The sequence below is a fragment of the Falco biarmicus genome, chromosome 1 (genome assembly GCF_023638135.1).
Source record: "Falco biarmicus isolate bFalBia1 chromosome 1, bFalBia1.pri, whole genome shotgun sequence".
Taxonomy (NCBI): Eukaryota; Metazoa; Chordata; class Aves; order Falconiformes; family Falconidae; genus Falco; species Falco biarmicus.
In genome coordinates, this window is record NC_079288.1 from 8,039,860 (window position 1) to 8,062,950 (window position 23,091).

Below are 23,091 nucleotides of genomic sequence, written 5' to 3' on the forward strand. Positions count from 1 at the left end.
GTCTAGAAGCATAAAAGACACATTTTATACCCCTGCTCCAAGGAAAATTAATGCTGAAGTTACAAAGGTACTGAAAAGGCACCAAAATACAGGTAACGAGACAAAGAATGAGAATCAAAGTCCAAAGTTCACTTTGCTATAGGGATATGCAAGAGAAGCTGAATGGGGAAATCTGGTTTTATTAATATCAGAGGTATTAAAGACAACAGGATCCTCTTGATTAGCGTTTCTTCATATTATAGGACTGGCCCAGAATATGGAGAAAACAGCAAAAGCAGAGGTGCAAGAAGTAAGAAACAGAACGAGCAACAGCAAGATGCAATAATTTACTTCCACTAATGCCAGGAAGCCTTTATGTCTGTAAGGCAAGCACACAGCAATCTGTGAATGTCTCGCAAAGGGACACCAACTCACCTTGCGCAGACTCATCTGCTTTCTGTAGAAGTTGTTCCATTCCCGTTTCCGATTCTCTTCATCTGCTTCATCCCCATTCCCACTGCTTTCTTCATCATACCTGGAGAAGGCGGGAAAACAAGAGGAACAAACAATTCTGTAGCTGCAGCATTAACTGGGGGACAAGCTTTGGAGAGCCCAGGTTCTCCCAGTATTTACAAAGATGATGTATTTCACATCCTTTCTGAACAATTCTCAGCTTTTAGTTTCACTACCATCCCTCAACCGGAACAGTAGTGGGTGTCGTCCAAAAATTCACGGGATTTGTTAATCCCATGAACTACTAAACAGCAGCACGAACTAGTAGCACATAAGTAGTGCTCAGAGAACAGAGGGCTCCATTTCAGGAGCTCTGCCTGATTCTCCCATGAGACTGAGGACTCACTGCCTTACATCAGGTACCCCATCTGTCAGTCACTGCTGCTGGGTACTACTGGAGCAGAGACGGCAGAAAGGACAAAGCGTCCGTTCCTCAGACACTGTTGTATTAAATGAAAACCTCATCACTAACACGCTGACAGGCAGCAGCTGATTCTTGCCAGATGTAGCCCAAGAGCTTAGTGCCTTCCACAGCTGCCACAGCCCAAACTGACAGGTATTACAAATCAGAGCTTTAAGGCTGTTGACCATGACAATGTCCAAGCCAAAGCTACAATCCAGTCAGGTTCAATAAATCAAGTGGCAGTGTGCTGTACATCAGCATTGGCCGCGTCTTTTCAGGTCCTGAGATCAAACACGGGCTGAGGTCACTAGGACGCCAGTTTCCTGACTCGGCTGGACTTGCCTGCAGAGCAAAGCTTCCAGTCTCAAGCTGTTTAAGGTAAAGCAGAGGGCTAGGCCAGCCGACAGCTCTGTGCATCCTGACAGCTTCACGGGCAGGGCAGAGCGCGAAACCTGCGCCCAGACAGAGCTGCACGGTTGCTACAGCTCAGCCAGAGGACAAGGAAGAAGAGAAGTTGCCATCTCCACACTGCTAGGCGTCGTACAGAATTAATCATGTTTCCCACTGCACATCTTCCTTTTGCTGTCAGCCCGATAGGGAAACACTAAACTTTAGCAATCTGCAGCAGCAGCTGACACTGGCACTCCATTACATCCTCTGTGATGACTAAGTCCTGTCAGTGGCCCCCCAGCCTGTTGGCCCACAGACAGCCACGCTAACGCAGGAATGATCTGTGGACAATGTCATACTGTGCTGTCACTTGGTCTCAATTTAAACATTTTTGACCCTTGTGACTGTGAACAGGCTGAGCCCCGCTTACTGCTTCCAAAAAACTTCAGGCTAGTTTATTGAACCAGCTACATTCTGCAGGGCAATTCTTAGGTCAGTCGAAACAGCTTTTGGCTCTTTGAGACATGAATGTGATCAAGGCTGCCAAAATGTGTGGAAAATGAAATTCCAGCTCCTGCTGCCAGAAGTTACAGGAAAATACCACCACACGTGCTGAAGATAGAGTGGCTGGGCCTGCAGCAGGGAGATACTCTCTTCTCTCTGGTAGCTTCTATGGGCTGAATTCAAGCTACTAATACAGACCTGCTAAAACCTCTGCAACCTCTTCTCCCGCCTTCATACAGCTCTGGGTCATAGCTATCCCAGGAGGAACCTGTGGGCCCAATGCAGGTTTTGCCCCAGCTGTTGCTGCAGCGCTCCAGTGACTCCAGTTGCCTCTTCACTGCCCCCGGGTTCTTGCAGTAATCGCAGCATTTGTTACAAGGTGGAGTGCCATCACCAAAGTACCTCGCTATGGCAGCATGGCGACATCTAGGAAACAAAAGGGGAAATGATCCGGTAAATATGTTTATAGACAAGAACTCCACACCCCAAACACAAGGTGTCCTTTGATAAAGACTTGAGTCTTTTTTTGCAGAGAATGCCTATTCCAGCAGGATTCACAGGGATTAAGCCCTGGAGCAGAACTGGGGTCTGTTCCTGGCACCTTGCACAAGGTCTCTCTGCCTCCACTTCCCCACATGTAAAACAGAGTGGTGTCAATCTCTTCTGCTAAATGCCTTCTGATCTTTGAGCTCTGCAAAAGGCACAGCGGATGAAATATGCGTTGTTGGCCAAATACATTCCACGTCCAAACAGAATGGCTCTAGGAGAAACACATAAAGAGGTCCTGTTGATCGCTACACCTCAGAGTATGTCTGTGTATTTCATACTGGAGAGCTTCTAATTTTATTGTATTTGAAGGTGAAGAAATCCACATTTGAAGAAACAGAAATGTATATTAAGTCACAGAAACAGACCGAGGTCACAAGGGAGCACTCTTCAGATAATACAGCCTGGGTCTCCATCTGCTAACACATGCTTCAGATCAGCAGCCAAAGTTCCAGCAGAGTCCTACATCCCTGAGAACCAGTCCATTTGCTCCCACAGCACTGTACAACCAGTTCTACCAGTCCTAGCAAACTAGCCATGTGAAGATGATTAGATTCTTCCAGGAATCTTCAAAAGATTTCTGGCAGACATCAGTGCTTTTGGGTACGTAAAAGAATTTGGTGACAGAGATATGCTTGTTAGCAATACAGGCAGGAAGTAATTTCTCTTCTAGAATACTCCCTGACAAACTAGTGAAGATGCTGATTTTGCTAGATAAAGAAGAACCAGGTGGTTACTGTTTTTTCTTTAAGAAAGCAGGCAGAATTTAGAGGCACTTTTTAAAACTGATTTCACAGCAGAGGTGGCAAGTTGTCTTTTTAACTGAAATACTAGATAACACAGAAACACTTACTTCGTCATGCATTTAAGAGATCAAATCCTGCAGCCGAGCAGCAGCAAGAGTTATTTTAAGAGAATATTTTACTGCAAGGAAGAACAAGTGGAGATTTTTCTCCTTTACCAAGGAGTGCCCTAGCTGGCTTACCAACTTTGTCTGCAAAAAGTGGGTCACAGAGGGGAAAAGTAAGAGAGTGAGCACTTCATTTATTCTTATTATACACACTTTAAGGCATGTCTGAACTTGCCAGAGATCTGACAAATGCAGTTTGCTTCTTAACTTGCGCATGTGTGCGTGTGTCTGGGGGGAACACAACTGTATGTCTACCAAAGCATCACAAACAAACCCTGCAAGGGTCTACAGCAGCAGCGGGCTCACTCATTCCCACGGCCTGCGAGGGTAATTTACTAAAGCAGAACAGCGAGTGAAGCAGCAAAGCAGCAGGTTACAGACTACTGTCGCTACAGCAATGAAATGTGTGTGCCGAAGCGCGAAGGACCTGGCGCTGCTCAGGTAAGGAGGGCTGCAGCAGCCGGAGGTTGCGCTGCACGGTCTAGGGCACTGAAAGCCTAGAGAGGGCTGCTACAAAGCTGGCTTTATATCCCCCTGCAGAGCCACACTGACTCGCTCTCATCTTGCACTCAAAGAGCTCCTTTCACATGGTGGGGAAGGGTGGGGGGACCGGGATGGGGACAACACATTCGATCCCCTTGTCCTGCCTTTCCAAAAGAACTACTGGTGCTGCCTGTCCTGCCAATGCAACGTGACTATAGAAATGTCAGCAAGCTGCAAGTCAGCTTTTTGTTTCCCCAAAAGAAAACAGGCAGGCATTCTCATTAGTCCACGTCTCTTTCTCTCGCACGCACTGATTTGTATTAGAGTTCATCGAGGCGTACAGTAATGGCCAAGCCCTCTCCTCACTCCTACAGCCTGCTCACCAGGCTTGTGCTGGGGAGGGACATCCACACACACCTCTGTCCCCTCATGCAAACCAGAGAGATGCCCCAAGGGAGGGCTTTGATGGAAGCAGAGATCACCTCTGTAGTCACTGGAATTTCGTTCTAGTTTCTAACCAACCAGACTTGCAAAGCCAAGCCCTCTCCTTCCAGCCCCTGTAACTGCCTATACCCTGAAGAGTTACCCAAAACCAGGGCCACAGCCCCACTTCAGCCAGTGGCGCTCGTGAGTTGGGTCATAACGGAAATTCAGTTGCAGAACCAAGATTACAGTCCTGTAATTAAAGTCAGAAGGTCAAAACCAGGTTACCAGTAGGGATGCTGGGGGTAACCACTGGATTAATGATAATGAACACAAGAGATCCTGAAACATAGTTGGTTATGCATTAAAATGTGGTGGGAAAACTTCCCGAGTCATACGAGCACCTGACTAAAGCCCATCAGATGGGGATTTACATAAATTAATGGTAGTCTGTATTATTATACATGTCCTAAAATTACTTCATCTTTTGAATATGCACCTGTATTATTTGCTTCCCCCACCCTTCAACAGGAGTTGGTATGAGCTGACCACTGGTCTTTAAAACGTCTAAACAACATCATTATTTCATTTGAGACATCCTGCCCTGATATGACATCATGGGATAGGACGAAGAGCAAATAACAATCAAGTTTATTAACTTGTTTTTGCCTGTGGCAATGCATTTCAGAAAAGTGCTAAACTGACCATGCCTGCACCATGCCTCCTGTTGGTACTCCTTGCTTTTGCACACCAGCTAAAACAGGAGCCCTATTCCTGCAATTAGGAGAAACAGATGCAGTCAGAGAAGCAAAGTCACATAACCTAAAAGACACTTTCTCTCTCCCAAAATACACCAGGAAAAAGCATTCCCTCATATGAGCCAAAGAAGGGTATGCTGCCTGAACTCCCAAATTACCAAACTCTGATTTAGTGTCTACTTAGATGTTAAATCTGTGCACAAAGTTTAAGCCAAGTGACTCTCTAAATTTTTTTAGAAGTGACAAATGAAGGGTCTCCTAATCAAGAGAGTCTGCTTTGTGAGGGACGGGAAACAGAACGGATGGTGAAAAGAACACCGTTATCTAAGCTATGCAGAAAGAAGCCTCCAAGTGAGGAAGTCCTGGCCGCAGGAGACAAGCTGATAAAGTGTGGCAATCCACAGAAAATTAGTTGGAAGTAGGACAAAAGTAATTGTGGTAATGGGAGATTGTGACCTATGATTCAAACAGCCCCCCCAAAAGAGGGCAAAGCCCCACTTGGGGAGCATGCGGCGTTAGTAAAACACTTCAGTAGTGCTATCTGAGGACGCGTACTAGTTTGCATTAGAAGCAAGAAACTTGGAACCAACCCTGCGCGTGAATGAATATGTAATGCACTACGAATGTGCAAGCACTCTGCTGTGTATAATATGTACCCTCGAGTAACTTGGTGTGCACGCCGGGCAGAGCAATCTGCTGTGCATCCAGCGCTGTAAATAAAGAGAATGCCGGCTTCTTAATGCTACATAGGTGTTAAAAAGTTTACTCCCAATATCCGTAACAGGTACACAGCCTCACCAGAAAAGCTCCCTGATACAAAAAATCCCCAAGCAAGTCTTGGAATAAAGCCAAGAAATGAAAGCATTAAAAAAAAAGGGAAAAATAATGTGAGGACAAATTAATCACATAGATGCCAGTTGCCGAACAAAAGCCATTTAATGAGCTTTGTCAAATAGAACAGCAAATTATGAGGCTGATGAGAAATTACCGTTTTGCACCTGTCTGAAGGACTGTATCCTTTGTAATATCATCTGAACTTCAGCAACACTTTGAGACAAGACACCGAGTGTCAGTTGTCCCCAGAACACGAGAAGCAAAAAGCACGGCATCAAGAGAGTAAATGCCTTGGCCAAGGGCATGGAGCAAATCCACTGCCCCCGCATCCCCCCTGCTCCCCTGGCAGTGGCAGACCGTGCTGCACTGTCCTTGCCATTTCTTGCTCTGCCCCTTCAAAGAACACAAGAGAAAAGCTCCTTCCCCGGGAGTCGGAAGAAAACTGGACAGCATAAAGAAAAGTGAATCGTTTTAACAACCCCCTAAACTATCGCAAAGAGGGAATTGATTCAAGTCTCCCTCCAGAAAAAATCTGTCATTAAAAGGAAAAAAAAAAAGCCAAGACCTTGGTAGGAGGAGATGCCCAGAGGAAGCGAGTAACAAGTTGGGCGCTGCGGGGAGTTCGCCCAGCGGCTGCGGTGGCTCCTCTCGCCGCCGCCTCCGCTCTGGCACACGTGTAACACGAAACTTCCCATCGCCAGGACAACCAATAACAAAAAAAAATAAAAAGGCAGAGACAACAGCTGGCTGTCAGCAGCCCAGCAGAGAGGAGCCGAGCGAGGAGCCAGCCGCACGCCAGGATGAGGGGAGAGATGACGTGAAAGTTTCAGAAGCCCCAGCGGAGCCGAGGAGTTGGTGGCGCGGCGGGGGTAAGGCTGAGCTGTTGCTGCTGTTGGGTCATTCCGCTAGTCAGCAAGGAGCCGGGGCTTTTGTAGCTCTCTGTAGGGCGAACGGCAGGGTCAGCCACTGAGCAGAGCTTTGCTAGCCTGAATTTGTTTGCAAGGGACACTAAGGAGCGAAGGTGGCAAAAGAAAAGCTTCTAACAGGGCTGCGGGAAGCTGCGCCGCAGCCGTGCTAACAAAAGGAGCCAGCCTGAAATCTCGCCTTGCTTCACAGTTCGGGCAGGAGTAAGCAACTTCTTTGCCGATTAGAAAGGCTGGCTGCTCGGTTTTCTGGTGCCGTTTCAGAATGTGACGGCAGCTGATAAGCAGGTCTAGCACAGGGCATTCTGCACCGCCATGGCTCGATACGTTAACACTTGGCACGGACAAGAGAGCGGGGCTGCTCCTCTGTGTGTGCCATTTGCGAGTAGCTGCCAGCACAGGCAAGCGCGTGTGAGACCGAGAGGGTGCCAGCCACAGCGTTTCTCCAGAGCTCCTCCCAGCCCGAGCTAAGTTTTAGCCCCCAAATCCCGAAGCAAACAGAGTTTAGAAAACAAACTCTGGTCGGGGAACTAGCATACCGTGCAAGTTAACCATCTGTGTCCAACAGAAATAAATGGAAAGATTTTACACAGCTTCTAACAAGAGCATTCAGAAAAAAAAAAAAAAAATCAGCTAGTGTATCAGGCACAGATGCTGGTTTACTATTGAAAACAGCATGAGAAACCACAGCTCTGAGAGAACACACACATACATGGTCAATGGGTTACAGCAACAAGGCTGTCAGGTCTGAATGCAGTGAGAAGGGAAGGAAGAGGAAAAGGATCCCCCAAATACTTGAAATTAACAGAATCAGAGAATCATTTAGATTGGAAAAGACCTTTAAGATCATTGAGTCCAAGCCTTGGTTTTACACGGAGAGGTGTCCCCCAGCCTGTGCTCCCATCTCTGTTTTGCTGCTGTGTGGGGAAGGGGGCTGGCAAGGAGACTGACCATATAACCCCCCATTTTCTGCCAACTAAAGCCAATTACTCCGGAACTCTTGCAGCTCCTACTGCTGAGCTGGGGCCTCTTGCAGGAGGCGCGGGGGCACTCAGCTGTTTACAAACAGGTAGGGAGAGAGGGAAAAAGCCAATTCTCACAGAAAGATGTCTTCCTGATCCTACACATGCCTGTAGGGAGGAATGTTAAGGATCAGGTATTTCCACTTCTCTCCATTCCCATTAATGCGGAAGGGAGGGCAGGTCCTTCTGACCTACCTGTTGCACAAACACCAAATTGGAACTGCCTGTGTGAGATGTAGTAGTTAAGACCCAGGTGCCTCCAGACTAGCTCTAGGTTCAAAAGGGATGGAGGGAAGTTTCCACCCTGCTAATGGAGGGTCTCTGTAGGTTGATTGTTGCATTTAAGATGGTTTCTCAAATAAAGTATAGGAAAAACAAAGTTTAGGGGGCGGGGGGAAAGGAAGGAAGGAGGGAGGAGCGAGGGGAGAAGGGCAGGGGAGGGAGGGAAGTAGAGAAACATGCCAAGTTTTCCTCGCCAAAAGAAAATCTTAACGGGTTTGGCTGGGGGTTTGTCCAGCCGCAGCAGTGTTGTACATATGCGGGGGGTGGGGGGGTGGTAATAAGCAATATGAAACACATGTCTGGATAAAAGAAACAGAACATGGCTTGCGTTACAGCTGTCACGGTGGACAAGCCTCTTAGCCTGGCTGCAATGCAAAAGCAGTTATGGGAGTGGAGGTACAAAATAAACCAAGTTTGATAGAGCAGATCCCTCCTGGAACACAACGCCCTGACCCGCGGAGCCTGCAGCGGGGCAGGGACTGGAGGAGGCTGTACAGAGCTGGGTGAGCAGAGCAGCACCCACCGCTCGCCTCCGTGCAGGCTCTCACCACTGCCCTGCACAACCACAGCTGATACTGTGCCAAACAGCTTCTTCTGAGGAAGCAGCTGTTGTAGCCTTTAGTTTTGAGTTCCTACACCCAAGTGGCATCTCTACTAGGATTAGACCAGCATATTTCAAAAAACTCAAAAATGCATACCGTTTCTGAGACCTGTAGGTCTGAGATGAGTCAAGGACAGGGCACAGAGCTGGCTGAAAGAAGATGGAGGCGTTTCCAGCACTCTCAGGGCGCTCCGGCTGCCTTACCTCAAACACCAAAGTACTGATAGATCCCAGCATGTTTGTGAAGTAACTCTTTACAAGGATTTCACAGGCACACAGCTACCTCTCCTGTCAGCCTCCTGGGAAACAGTTATTTTGCTAATATTAGAGTAGACTTTCAGGCTAGCTTCAAGCATCAGCAACCCTAAAAAAAGTCCTCTTGTAGAACAGCTACAGGTTTATTTTTAAAATTGACCTTTTCTTTTCACTGGATAGCCCTGTGCTTTGGTTTCCCCACTTAAAATTGGGATGAGTAGCGAGGAATTACCTCATGGGGTTTTGGGGACTTATTTGTGGGATGGACTGGAGAGAACCAGGGTGTTCTGTAGAGGTGTGGAGACTCTCAGCTCAGTGCCCCACAGGTACCCCTGCTATTGCAGGGAATTCAGTGCCTTTTTACATTAATCTAATATTAGGTTGTAGGGGAGGGAAGGTACGTTTACGTTGCTGCCTCAAAACCAGTCTCCAAATAGTGGGTGGTGGAGATGACAGGGTATTCCAGCCAAATGGCTACCCAGTCAGGGCAGCTTTATAATCTGAAAGAATGTGTGGCCTTCTTTTCCAGACCAGCTGACAAAGTCAAAGCTTTTCTCCTATGACATTGAGCTGCAATTTACTAGTTTGGGTGTGTGCTGTTAAAAGCTGAATTCTCTTGATACTGGAAACTATTTTCATCTGCTTGGGAATGAATTATAGGTCTGTCTGGCTCCGTTTGCTCCTGTTTTAGGAAAAAAGGGCTTGTCTGTGAACTACAGTTAAAATTCACGTGGCTGATCAACTACAGTCATGGCAGCAAACACTGCATTAACAATGATGAGGGAAACCCATGCACTAATAATATAACTATATTTCTATAGCCCTTTTCATCTCAGAAGTACATTGCAACCTTTGAACAATAAACAATGGGACAGGAATTATTACATGTTCTGCCAAAATGCATCGAAACTGTAATGACACCTAGCAGCCCAGCACTGTTTTAGGACAGGAAACGTTGCTAGACCTTATCCATACAAAATCAGAAGCACATTTCAGGAACCAAGAACAAAGCTGGTAGGCTTAGAAACTGGCCAAGCCTTCATGTGTCTTAAGAAAGTGGCCAAATACAGTCAGAGTCTATTTTAAAGTTTTAGACCAGAATGAAAAGCATCCTCTCCCCTTCAGCTGCTCAGCACTCCCCTTCCACAAGGCTTGGGATTGCCTGCTAAAATTTCCTACCAAATAAGCTACCATAATCCCTACAGGCTTCCCATCCCTGTACAGTTCCAGCTACAATCAACCTGTTTGACTTGTCTGATTAAGAACAACACAAAGTATTTGCTTCTCCACAGCCGCAGTCTTGAGAAAAAAGATGAACATTGCAATGAGAACGTTGCCCTGGCATTCGTCTTGCTTGGGCACGTCAGGGAGGTCCTACTTTGTAAGGGTAATGGGCGCAGTGGAGGATATTGAACTTCTCTTTTCTGGGACTTGCTGCATTAGGACTAGAGGCACTGGCAGCTTCAGGGCACCAACAACAAATTCCTCCCTCCAAAGCTTCGTCTCCATTTTTAGATTACTATAGCAACAAACCTGCACAAGCAAAAATTCATGGAGGAAGCACTGTAAAACCAATGGATCGGGATGATGTCAAGAGAAATAAAGCCCTGTGGAGCATGGCTGGGTAAGAAGCAACCAAGAGCAGAACTCATGCTTTCATCTACTTTCAGCCTAAATGGGCTCAGTGACTAAGTGGAACAAGCAGACAGCAAGCAAAGGCCATTTCAGTTTGTAACTGCAACAAAACCAGGGACTCACTGTCTTTCTATCTAAAGATTTCAGAGCATGTTAGAGACTTGGACACACAACAATTAGGAAGCAAACCTCTGACAATGGTAACATGTTCTGCTGCTTTCCAGAGATGAAGTCACCCAACAGAGGGATGGGATGACTTATCCGAAGTCACACAGCCAGTAAGCATCACGGGCAGGCCAGGAAGACTGCCTGCATTTACTAACTTCCAGTCCTGGGGCTAAACCACAAGCTCAAATTCATGTTCTTTGCACCAAAATAGGCTGCTCAAATGCCACCAGGGCTACGACTAAACAAGTGTCTCATTCCTCAGCAGTAAGTTCAAGCTCACCCACTCCCTACAGTTCAGCTTTCGATGCACCTGCGTAGACACACAGATAGGATACAGCTTTCCAAACCAAAGACAGGCCAAAAAACCCCTATCAATTTACATCGATTTCAAAATTAAAGCAACTGGACTACCTTACAGCAGACAGAGGGATGTGGGACCCCACCTTGCATCGTCATCCCAAAGCTTTTTCTTGCTTGAAGCCTGGAAGCTACGACACACAGCCAGTTCACATAAGAAACCCTGACCAAGGCTTTTCTCTTGAATATCTAGATTGAGGCCTTTTAATGGCTTTGTTCTCAAAACAGTTGAGCGGCCAACTTCTTTGAGTGCTTCAGTATGACATAAGTCCATTAAAACAGTTCAGAGAGATAATTTCAGTGCTATTACAGCAATTCTCACAGTTTTACTTCAGTGGGCACGGCAAGATGAATCTTCATTAAAAACAAATACTAGCACTTTCTGGGAATCTAAATCTACAGAAGCCCTAAATGTAGGCCATGCTTCTTTGGTTTTAAAGGATCATCTAATCCCTGCAGCAGAGCAGCACCCCGGCAGATGTTAAGTGCTCCCCTGCACTATTACTGTGCTCTCTCTTTTCAACCAAGGCTAACAACTTATGGCACATGGCAGATTCAGTCTCCTTCTCTCAGAAACAAATAAAGCCAAATTAAGATATTTTTTTTTTATTCCCTACCCTGTCAAGCCTTGTAGTGTAGAGGAGGGCAGGAAGATTTGATGATCTAGCCCCACTGGCAACACTGGCTAGATGAGTTATTTTTTAAAGAACAGCCAGAAGAGGAAAGAGTTGAAACCACAAGTCTCAGGCTGCCACCCCACCCCAGCAGGAACTTCCAACTGCCTGTCACAAGACATTGGCATTGTGTTAATTTTCTTCTCTACACAGGTTTCTCATCTTGCCTCTTTTCACCCTATTTTCACATCATATGACCTCTAGCTACAGCTATGGAACAAAAGTTCATGACATCAGTCTGATGTGTTATGAAGACTATGTTGCACTGTGGTCATTCAGCATTTCTTCTGTAACAAGTTCCATCAGCTTTGCTGCCCTAACAGCCATGTCTCCTTTGCTCTGAAGGGTTCCCATTCTCAATGGATACAGTTTTGAGGAAGGACAGCGAGCAAGGAGAAATGCCAAATTGAAAAAAACACTGGTAGACAATTACATTTGCTCCAAACCCCACAGAATCTGTGAGGTACTAACCTGGGTGGCTGTTCTAGGTTCTCGAACAGCACTCCGCTCTTAGAAGGTAAGCTGCCAGTTAAGACCTACAACCTCAAGTTTCAAATCTCTCAAGACTTGCCCATTTTAATAATAATCATTACAGTTACTGCCTCAACCAGATATCCTGCACCACATGGCCTTTACTACTATTGGTGACTGGGAGCTTACCTGAACACAGTGTAATTAAAAAAAAAAAAGGGAATTAATCCTTAGAGCTCCACTCTGAAATTTCTAGGTAATGTCATCACTGTTGTGTTGAACATAAGGAAGATAAGGCAGATGCATAGGACAACTTATTTAAGTCACACAGCACTAACCTTACCCTTATGCTTATCTCTAGGATAAGATCTTGGTTCTGCTGAAATCAGTTGGAAAAAGACCACAGTCAAAACTAGTCCTGGCCAGACTTTACATCACAAGTAGAATGGAAGATACAAGTCCATGAACATAACTAGATTTCTTGGGAGAGTTCTACTTGGTTTTTGTTTTTTTTTTTTCTTCAAGAAGTGATTTATTCTTCACTCTTTTGCTGTGCTCCACAAGCAGGAAAGCAGGAATCCCAAAGCAGCGAGAGCCCTTGGAACCAGTGTGCAGCCAGAAGTGCAGTCAAGCGCAAAAACATTTGCTTCCTCACGGGAAGGTTGGAGACTGCATCACCAACATCAAACCTTGCCCCTGAAGAAGTTCAAACCAAGGTAAACAAGCAACATTCCTTGCAAACTTGAGAATAAAAACTCCTTCACTTAGCTGCAGATCAGGTACCACGAGCACAGGAATGTCCGTTACCGAGACAAGCTTTTATCATTTTAGATTAGGCACTTGCTAATCTACATGGAATTCTACAATCCTGATCAGTAATTTACACTGTATCCCCACACTTCAGGAGCCTGGCTCTTATACTTGCTGCTTCTGGTGCAGCCCAGGTTACAGCAGATTCCTTACTAGAAGAGCTGCTGGGCAGGCAGAAACACCTCCAAAGGGAACAAACTTTTTCAGAATGTTAGAGCCAGAAAGATTTATTTTTTTTAAAAAAAGGTTTTCTTCTAGAGCCAAGAACAGAAAACACAAATCACCTCTGCCTGCACCGCCATCTTTTGGAATAGAAACAAAACTGGAAACCTGCTGACACAGAATCCCACAGCACTGTGCAAAGGATAAAGCAAGCATTTCTGGAGCAGCTCACTTGGGGTGTGGGCAATCATCTGGAAAGAACTATTTAACCCTTAGTCTCAAAAGTGACCTTTTCAGCCTAAAAGGCCACAGCTATGCCTCCCTGCAAAACTGCACTGCGATCATTCTGTAGATGTAGATTTTCTATCTACACCCGTCCCTAGGAAACCAGCTGGTTCCGATTTTTATTCCTTAGCTTGGATTTAAAAGAACAAAGAAAACCCTTTTTGAATTGCATAAACATAGAAAATGTAATTTAACTTGGCACTGTAGTATTTAAGCCCAGCATGCAAAGAAACAGCCAAGGTCTTTCTGTCCTGTGTGTTTAGAAAAACGGAACCCCAAGCATCCATTTGTCTGAGTAACCAAACCAGATGTGCAGTAATGAACTAGCTGGTTTATTCTGCAAGTAGTGTCTTGGTTACTTGGCTTTGCGTTATCACCAAGACTAGGATATTAAATTGCAGTGCTCAAGTCCCATAAAAGTGTTGACTATGACAACACACACAAGCTAATACATTCTGATATAATAAAGACCTAAGAGTTATAATCCATCCAAGTGTTGACCTGTCCCAACACTTGTTTTAGGTGAAACTGGGTATTTCTCAACAATATCCTATACCAGTTACTGAAGCAAAATTTGAACTTCCAGAGCTCTCATGCAAGCTTGATTATTGTAGTGCCTTCCAAAATCTTGCTCATGGGGCAAAAGAACAGCAAAAACTGGTGGCAAAACTGAAGCGCCTAACTTTGACTAGACTAATATTTTCAGTAACAACAGTTCCTGGTGATCACTTTCAGAGAATAAAGGAGGTGTAAGATGACCGAGCAGGGCAGGAGGGATCAGCTCCACAAGCGATGTATCTATCTCCCTGACAGATCCAGGGGCTTTTGCTTTGCTCATCACCAGCAGTGACAGGAGGACATCCACTGTTCAATTCATGTATTGCTCCATTCAAACAGACTGTGTCTTAAAAGAATAAAAAGCTACATTTAGCTTACCTTATAAACTTTGCATTCATCTGCAAGAACCTGAAAAGCATCCAGCTGTCCCCAGTGAACACAGACTTTAGGTCTTAATATCACCATTCAATAAAACTGGTTGATAAAACATTATTAATGGTATTGTAGTGAGGTTTTGAAGTAAGCACCTTCAGTTTTTGAAGGGGCTTTCTGTAGCTAAAAGTGCAAGAAGTCTTCAGGGGTGTCTACTCTATCCTAGTAAAAAAAACCTGAAAACTATGTACCACTGGAGTTTAGCATTTGGAATTCAAGTCAAGTCAGAACTGCATTTCCTTCTGGAAGGACAAGTTAGCACAACTGGGAAAAAAACCTACCAGCTTTCACTGGGTGAAAGCCAAGGGCAGGCACAGTCCAGTTCTAACTCTGTGCCTGCTGTAGTAAGTGTCCTTTTAGAAGTACCATTTTGCCTTTACTCAACAGCGCAGCTGACAAAAGCACCCTTAAACCCAGATTTTGAAATTAAAACACAGAACACGTAGACAATTAACAGTCCTCCACCTTAGCTACTGGGAACAAGGACTGAGACCAGATAAACTTGTTTTCCTTGTGATCACCAGCTCTATAAGAAGGCTGGCAGCTTCCTAGCATTAGTCAGTGAAAACGTTTATTCTCTGTTTGGTTCTACAGCGTAAAGCCTGGAGAGGTTGAGCCAGAATGTCTTCTGAAGGCTTTCTGAAGGAAATGCAAACCATTGGTGAGAAGTTTCTCCTTAAGCTCCAGAGACTGCCCAAGGCTGACCCGGTGGAGATTGTGTCCTTTTGTGTGGTTCTTCTGTTTATTGGTGAGTTTATCAGTGGAGGCAAAGGGTGTCAGAATGTCTCTTTTCTTCTACCGGGGCAGCATGTTCCACAGTCTTTGTTGGTGGGTTGGTGGTGGTGGCAGTTGTGGAAAACTGTGGAAGGCTGTGGTCTGAGGCTTTAATTCCTATATAATTTTTTAATACACGGTGTGGATCTCCAATGCATGCAGAGCATGATAGGCAACAGTATAGCTTTCCCCAGAGCTCTCATATGTAAGCTTTAGTTTAAACAGCAGTATTTTAACCAACCCAGAGGTGTTGCAATGTTTTGATGCATAGGAGATGGTTTATGACAAATGGTATTAGGGTGTCTCACTGCCACAGAAGACACCGAAGAGTCTGAGACACTGAGTGTCATTCCTGTGCTTAGTTGAGTGGAAGCCAGTATGCTTCAGGTGAGCCTATTTACTCTCCTCTGTTAACAGCAAGATCCTTCCTGCTGCTCCGTGTGGGGATAACATGGAAGGAATAAGAAAAAGCTGCTTGATCAAGGGGGATGAGGCTTGTTTAGAAAATGGGAAAACAAGCAGGAAGGCAGGCCAGCCCTCCCCCCCACAAAGAGGTACACTTTGCTGGCAGCAAAACGGAAGGGTGTGTATCCAGCCTGGACACTCCTCCCTGGGCTGGAATTCAGAAAGACACACCTGCTGCTTTATAGTTTTCATACCCATAGCTGCTTCCCCACAGGTCGGGTAATTGGGCAGCCCAGCTCCAGGCTTTTAAGGAACACAGGAACAGAGACATGCATGTTCACACACTCTTAGGTGTTTTGCAGGATTAAACATGCCATCTGTTTCTATTCCAGATAAAGTAAAATATCCCTCCCAACACCAACCATTATGTCTAACATAGAATAACAGTAAGTCAGCCCACTGCTTTGCGGTATCTATGTGCAAAACCCCTCCATCTGAAGTATCTATTTTTTCAAGCTAAATACAGAAGAATGAGTAAAGCCAACCCAGTCACAAATATCTGTCCTCATTAAAGAGTACACTGCACACACTCTTCAGAAACATAACTGCCAGTTTGACTTGGCAAATCCTCTCAAGTTACTTCTGACACAACTATGGGTAGAGTTGGATCTTCATCTTTTCCAGGCACATAGCTCTACTTAGTTACTGCATGTCATCTCCAAGTAACAGCTCATTAGACAGGTAAAGATATACCCCCACATGGTTTGGTACATAGCTCTTAAGATCATTAAATATCCAGTACTGATTGTCTAGATTAAATGGATAACTAATACAAGGGAGCAGGAACTTAGGAGGAGGGAGGTGGGGATATGGGTGGGTGGGTGGGTGGGTGGGAATTAAAATTAGCAGGAAACCAGGCTTTGTTCATTCTGCTGCTCACCAAACAGTTTGGAGGAGACAAAGGGTTACTCTGCAGTGATTGCTCCTATATCATGAAGCAATACCCTTTGCTTCTCTTTCCAGTTACTGTTCTGGTGCTCATGATCATTGCTTGCAGCTGCTGCTGCTACAGCTGTTGTAGCTGCGACGGACGTCCTGACCACAGACGAAGGAAGATCCAAGTCCGTCCAGTTGCCCATTCATGAAATGCAACAAGAGGTGAACAACCTGCTATCAAGGATGTGCATGGACATCATGATTCAGTCCTATGGGAATGACTTTCTACACTAGCTCCCTGAAAATGGCAATAACAATATTAATTAATATGACTCAGAGGACCAGAAATCACAGTATGGAATTCCTTATTTCTGTGACAGCCACTACTGGGCTCCATGGTGTGACCAGAAAGGTAACGCTACTTTACCATCACTGTCTTCCTCTTCTGGGGTGGGGTGGGGTGCACAGACACGTGCTGCTGAGAAAACAGACACGCTTTCCCAATGACAGCCCTGCAGCTGGGCCAGCCAAGGACTCCCTTTGTGAGCACGGAGCCAGGAGCCATGCACCACAGCAGAGAACGCATACACTGCCACATGCTAGGCACTCTCTTCCCAGTGCTAATCCAGATGGATGGTGCTGGGCGCTAGCAAAAGCCACTGACGTCACCAGGGGGTCCACATGCTCAGTACACCTTGGTTCAAGCCCAAACCTGCTCTCTCAAAAGCCACCTGCAACAGACACGTTTAGCTGAGATGTCTGCTGAAAGCAACAAGTCACGGACCTTCTGATCCAGACATGCCAGCTGAGGCTCCAAGTACAGCTTGCAACAAATGCTCCCTGCTTTATTTCAGCAGTGTTACAATGACGTGAAATTGTCAAAGAGAAAAATCACATCGTGTGCAATACCACCCTTTGTAAACAGAAAGATGAAGGCGAAAGGGAAAAACTCACTAATATTACAGCTTGATTTATCATTGTGCTGCTAAACGTGCTCCCTCCCCGCCTCCTGCATGGTTCTGCTCGTTGTAGGTGAATCGTTCTTACAGAGCATGGGAAGTTATGGGAGATGGACAAATCCCTGTCCTTACTTGAGGGACCTGTGTGCCTGACTCCCTGCACTGTGTGCAGTTTATTTTAGTGGACATAAACATTATGCCTAAGGTATGTTTAATAGCATACACAAAGGCATTTCAGAGGAGTGACACAGAGTATGGTAACTGCCACTTCAGGGTATACATGCAGCAGCTGACAACGGGCATTGTGGCAAAGCAGAGCCAAGAACGGGCTGTATGGCTGAAGTTAACAAGTGCAAATAAATCCCCTTTTCATGCTGCAGTCGCTGTGTATGTTTGGTTTACACTTCAGTGAACTTCAGAAGGGGATTTATGTAAGTAAAAGGCTATGGCACAGGCCATGACTTTCATAACTGGGACAGCTAAATAGAAGACCATCGTACTGCGCTTAACTCTGTAAGCCTCAAATGTGAAAACAGCCACCTTTATGAGAATGTATAAAGAATTACATGCATATAGCTAAGTCATCTTCTACCTTTGTATTCCAGTTTCTAAGTGTAGAGTCAAAGGGGTTACACACGTATATACCAGAGCCAACATCTAGCTAGAGAGAAAAGAATCATCAAGTCTTAACAGTGGGCTTTTAAATATTCTTCACACTTCAGAAGGGGCAAAAAAAAAAAAGGAAAACTTTTTAAAGAAGCCTCTTTTCTCTGATGCCTGCACCCACATTCCTAAAAAAGCACATTGCATCAGTAGCTTCTCAAGTATTTAATACACTTTCAATTTTTCAAAGACACTAGATCTAGGTTTTTTGCATTTTTGTACTGCTGTACTTTGGAATGTATCTGCAGCCAGTGACATAGAGAATAGTCTAAAAATAATTTTAAAGTAAGTTCCTCAAACTACCAATGTTACTTATAAAATCATAAAAAGAAAAACTTTCCAGCAGCAGAAGAGGATGCTCCTTAGAAAGCAAATATTTGAGCCCCTGCCTCAAATATTTGAGAGAACTGTCAACAGAAGCTACTGCATGCACGGTTAGGCTAAGACTAACAAAGCACTGCCCTTCATGATACGGTCCCAAAGCTTTCACTCCCGACCGGTATGTTAGTGTAGGTTAAGTTCAAGCGTGGCATCAATTTACTCTAACCAACATTCAGAGATGCAGCACGCTAACCCTTCTGTCAGATATGTCTTTGCTCATTTCGGTTACACATCAACAAGTGGCAATCAAGGTGACACATAGGAAGTCTCAGAACCTCTTTTGCAGGAGACAGACTCAGCAAATGTTTCTGTATCTAAATTAAGTCACGAGACCTGTGGAAGAACAGAGCTTACTTTCTTTTCCTAGCTTGTGCTAGACAGTGCCAGCTACAGGAATTAACAGAATCCCATTGAAAAATGCTTCAGCAGCATGGAACCAGTCTGCGCTAATGGTCAGGAGGAAGCTCAGCAGGCTGGAAACATACCAACGACTGACAGGTTGATGTCACTAGGAACAAGCTGCCAGCCCTTATCTCAACAGAAAACGCTACAAATACACGTTTCCCAGTGGTGTTAGAAGTTAAACCACTGACAGATACCAGCTAGGGGGACAAGAGAAATGGCTCGTCTTATCTCTGTCACTTTAAGTTCCTGAATTAGAAACAAAGAATAAAAAGAGAAGGAGAGAAAACCAAGCAATTCTCTAGAGAATTCAGGTGGTTTTCCAGAGGAGCCACCATGTAGAGGAGAGGCCCCTGGACCAATTTCTGCATACTTGCCTGGGCCTCGCAGGCCTGATGTTCTGCTTTGTACTGTTTTGTACCATTGCACTCAGCTGGACTGTTCCTCTACGTGGTATTTAGATATGCCAACTGCTTGCCTGGGCTGGTGGGGTCTGCTGCCTTCTTGCATGCAAGAGATCAGGTTGACCTGAAAGATGCCCAGCAAATCCCAAGCTTACTGCAGCCCTTCAGTTTCTGTTGACTAGAAACATTCCAGTCTCTGGGTCCCTGCTCACGACTCACACAAAACCTTTTGTGTTTTAGGCTTCAATCATTACCTGCATAAAGGGACCTGGAATGCCCTAAGCACTAGTGAGGATGGATCCTCCCTGTTTCAAAAAGCAGAGGGAGATTCAGAAGAGCACAGACTAAGGCGAGACTGCTTCAAACACAGCAACTTCTGTACATGTTGTGAAAGCCTGAGTGAGCCTAGAAAGAATTGCAAGGGAATAATTACGTCAGTCCTGATGATCAAGTGTTAAAATAGTTTCTTTCCCTGAGGAACCTAAAAGAGACAGTGAGGCCAGCCTCTCCAGCAGAAGTGGTTGAAGTTCTACTGATGACTTAATGGAATAGCTTCTATTCTGTAACATCATCCCTCTGGTTTCAAAGTGATTTGCTTGGCTTGTGAAAAACAAGTTTCCTTTTACACAGATGCAGTCTTATATACCACACTCTTCTCTTCCTTCCCTCCCGCCAGCACAATCCCTCCGGTCTTCTGTCAGAAAAGCAATAGGGAGTCAGTTTTATTGCAACTAACAGCAGTGCAAGGCTCTGTAATGAGTTTATCCAACTAAATTGTCATGATAAATTTTGGACTGGATGGCAGTCTTGTTCACAGTCTCATTTTAGATATGGCAGTCACCTAATGGAGCATACAATACAGATCCAGTCACAATCCAGGAAACAAAGCCCTCTTCCCTCCATCACAATCTGCAGCCTTCCCCAGTCAGAGGACAAACTGGACCTTTACAAGCACTGGAACAGGTGTGTGAGTGCATAAAGCCATAGAAAAGAAAAAATGTCCAAGTGACAGCTGAACTAGGTCTTTTTAACTGAGCTCAAGGTGTTTGATTAGATTAGCCACACCTTTGCAGTAAAGTAATTTGTTAATCATTTACTGCAGTACAAATAGGCAACCTCCATGCTAGCTTTACAAGTCTCCAGGTGCAGTAAGGGGGTCCCTCACCACAGGTCAAGATCTCTTGGAGAAGGTGCAGAGGGGGCACCAGAAGGAATACCTACTACAAACACAACAGCTTCAGGTATTTATAAAACTGCATACAGTGGTCCTAATTCAGGAGATTAACTGTGTTTAGCAGAAGAGACAGGGACTTTCTAGGGTGTACAGTCTTTGGGTCTGCAGAATTACTGTCTAGGGTGCCTCCTTTTTAAAGGCAAAGGCAGCTATCCAGAACAGCTTTCATGTATTGTACGCCTGCTGGTTAGCAACTGGGCATGGTGGTCTGCCATCATTCCAGAAAACAAAGCATGAAGTGAATATATTTGGCTGCTGAGAAAAAACCAAAAACTTCAGCAAACTAAGTGTGAGCTTGTGCTTCTAGGCAAATGTGACTTGCTGAGGATGAAACGCATTTTACATGACTAATCCCCTTCCTTACAGTATTAAGGGCATGGACATAAGGGGCAGCAAGTCAAACAAATTTTCAAAAATAACAAAGATATTTTATTGTATTATGTCCACACAGTCATATTTGTGAGCGTATGAGAAATAATCCATCCTTTCCCTTGAGAAGCAAGGAAGCTTTACTAAAACCACAAGATGCTTGCCAAGAGATGCTGGATGTTCTTTAGAAAGCTGATAGCCAAGTCATTATGCAAAGTATCAGTAAAAAAGCAAGTGCATAGAACCCACTGAAATCCCAGTTTAAGTTATTGCTGGACTTAAATGCTTCATGGGAGAAAAACTTATGCTTCTATTGCAGAGTAACAGAAAGCGTTACTAAAGCAAACTCCATTAATGGCAAACCTCTTTTACATAACTAGACTATTCTAAGCCCTACAGGAGCAACAAGATGTACATGAAGATCTTTGCTTATTATTGGTGGGGTTGTTTGGTTTTAGGTGTTCATTTAACCTCCAGCATGTTCTCAGAGTTGAAGTCCCCAACTCCCTTTTAGAGATCTTTCCAATGGTATCAAGCAAATTCTCCCAATCAACACTTGTCTTTCATGTACTGGCTGTACAGTTGACAGATGAAGGGTTCATACTGAACATGCTGGGAGAGATGCTATATTACATTATTAAAAATATTTATAAACTATGATTAAAATAAATTTCAACTGCCAAAATCTGGTAAAGCCAGAAACTTTCCTCTTTATATCTCTGTAAATCTCATTGTGAAACTGGCCTCAGCTGTCTTTTTTTCTTCTGATTTATGCTCCCATTTCTGTGAAGGGTGACTCTCCCTTTTGGAAGGGGGATGCATGCAGGCACAGACAGCTTGTGTGCCTATGCTGGCTTTGGGATTGTGGCTCAGAGCACAGAGGGGATACACCAACATCTAATATTGTTCTTGTCTGCCTCCAGCAGGGCGGAAGCCAGCATGTCATCAGTGCGAGAAGCATCCTCAGTTATGGAAGACCTAAAGAGACTGATTGTAATAAGTGACTGGGCTCTTGGAGGGCTAGTGGTGATTGCCACTTTCTGTCTCGTTTTTGTTGCTCTCCTCCTGTTTGCTGCCATCTTTGGTTGCTGCTCATCTCCAGGGCACAGAGCAGTGCATAAACAGCAAAGATGAGATGCAGTAATTGGAGCCTTACAGCTAAGCAAGGATCAGCCCAGCTACAACCTGATTGTGTTGTTCATAGAAAGCTTTCTCATCTTCTCTCCCCGAGTGGTTATTTCTCCCCATGCAACTTCCCTGCATCAAGAGCAAAGCACCAATGCCAGCAAGTTGTTCTGCAAGCCCACAGCAAACCCAATACGTAAGGCTATCTGTATTCAGGAACTGCGTAACTAGCCAAATACCAGTTAACTCACCTCCACCTGATTTTCATCCTTCAAGCAAAACCACCAGTTAGAGGTGGCAAATGGTCAACCACCACCTAAAGCTGATAAAGATGTCTTCTGCTGCTACAGTTACATGGGTTTTTTCCATCTTGCAAATGGGCAACAGGAAACTCTGACCCGCTAAACTTCTATCTAAGCCCACTCTCTAAAAGCAGTTTATACCATTGTTCTCCTGTCATACTTGGACAATAGCCTAAATATACTATGCAAAAACTTGCCTGCCGGTATACAAGTCTGTCTTTATTTGTTCTTATTTAGAACCTTGCAAGGTCAGAGTTTCAGGTTTGCTTTCACTGTTTGGATAGTGAATAGAACTGTATTAATTCAAAATGTAAAAAAAAAAAAAACAGAACATGGTGTTCCTTTACCTAGCATCTTAGTCCCCTGCAGTTATGAGCAGGGAAGCCAGGCAGCAGTGCTGCAATATGTGACTCTGGGGATGCATGTGGCATGTTATGCAGTAGGAAGGATGAACCAAGCTGGGGCAGGGAAAAAGAAGCATGGGATATGTGATTACTAATTAGGTCAGTGATATTCCTTTACAGAAATCTCTCTTTTATACATCCAGTGAAATCTTATTTCTATTAGTATTCATATGAGCAAAGGAGAATGTTTTTCTCTCTGTCTTTGCTTAGTTATTGCCTCAGTGTTGCACTGCAAGTCTGGAGAAGGTCCTCACTTCAGAGAGCAGTCAGGCTCTTTACAGCAAGATGGCTAACGTGGAGCCTAACTCATGCCCTCACTGGGACACCAGCCTGGAATGTCCTGTGACTGCTTCTG

The 23,091-nt window shown here is 44.8% G+C and overlaps 2 protein-coding genes across 10 annotated transcripts in view; one reads left to right on the plus strand and one right to left on the minus strand.

The window, feature by feature from the left end:
• RECQL5 (RecQ like helicase 5) overlaps positions 1 to 23,091 on the minus strand; it is a 39,744-nt gene that overhangs the window by 6,856 nt on the left and 9,797 nt on the right. For all 6 annotated transcript variants that reach the window (XR_008820221.1, XM_056328728.1, XM_056328723.1 and 3 more), the window contains 2 exons: positions 1,988 to 2,215; positions 415 to 514 (listed from right to left, as the gene is read on the minus strand). Coding sequence is in view for 5 of the 6 variants with exons in the window: in XM_056328728.1 (XP_056184703.1) it covers positions 415 to 514; positions 1,988 to 2,215 (328 nt within the window). In the remaining variant the exon portion in view is untranslated. The remainder of the gene's footprint in view (positions 1 to 414; positions 515 to 1,987; positions 2,216 to 23,091) is intronic.
• SMIM5 (small integral membrane protein 5) lies at positions 6,312 to 22,538 on the plus strand. Of its 4 annotated transcripts, none has more exons than XM_056328795.1 (5): positions 6,312 to 6,612; positions 12,696 to 12,847; positions 14,973 to 15,126; positions 16,581 to 16,905; positions 21,829 to 22,538. In XM_056328795.1, exons 3-4 carry the CDS (start codon positions 15,000 to 15,002, stop codon positions 16,700 to 16,702), a joined length of 249 nt encoding a protein of 82 aa, XP_056184770.1. In that variant the 5' UTR covers positions 6,312 to 6,612; positions 12,696 to 12,847; positions 14,973 to 14,999; the 3' UTR covers positions 16,703 to 16,905; positions 21,829 to 22,538. The 4 variants fall into 4 exon arrangements, with proteins under 4 accessions (XP_056184770.1, XP_056184757.1, XP_056184761.1 ...); XM_056328782.1 differs by having other exon boundaries at positions 12,699 to 12,847; XM_056328786.1 differs by having other exon boundaries at positions 12,699 to 12,847; positions 21,832 to 22,538.

What these genes read in the sequence shown, in the direction of transcription:
- SMIM5 (XM_056328795.1), top strand. Translation starts at nt 15,000, where the DNA reads ATGTCTTCTGAAGGCTTTCTGAAGGAAATGCAAACCATTGGTGAGAAG. An exon ending in TGTGGTTCTTCTGTTTATTG is followed by an intron (nt 15,127 to 16,580) that starts GTGAGTTTATCA and finishes TTCTCTTTCCAG; the next exon opens with TTACTGTTCTGGTGCTCATG.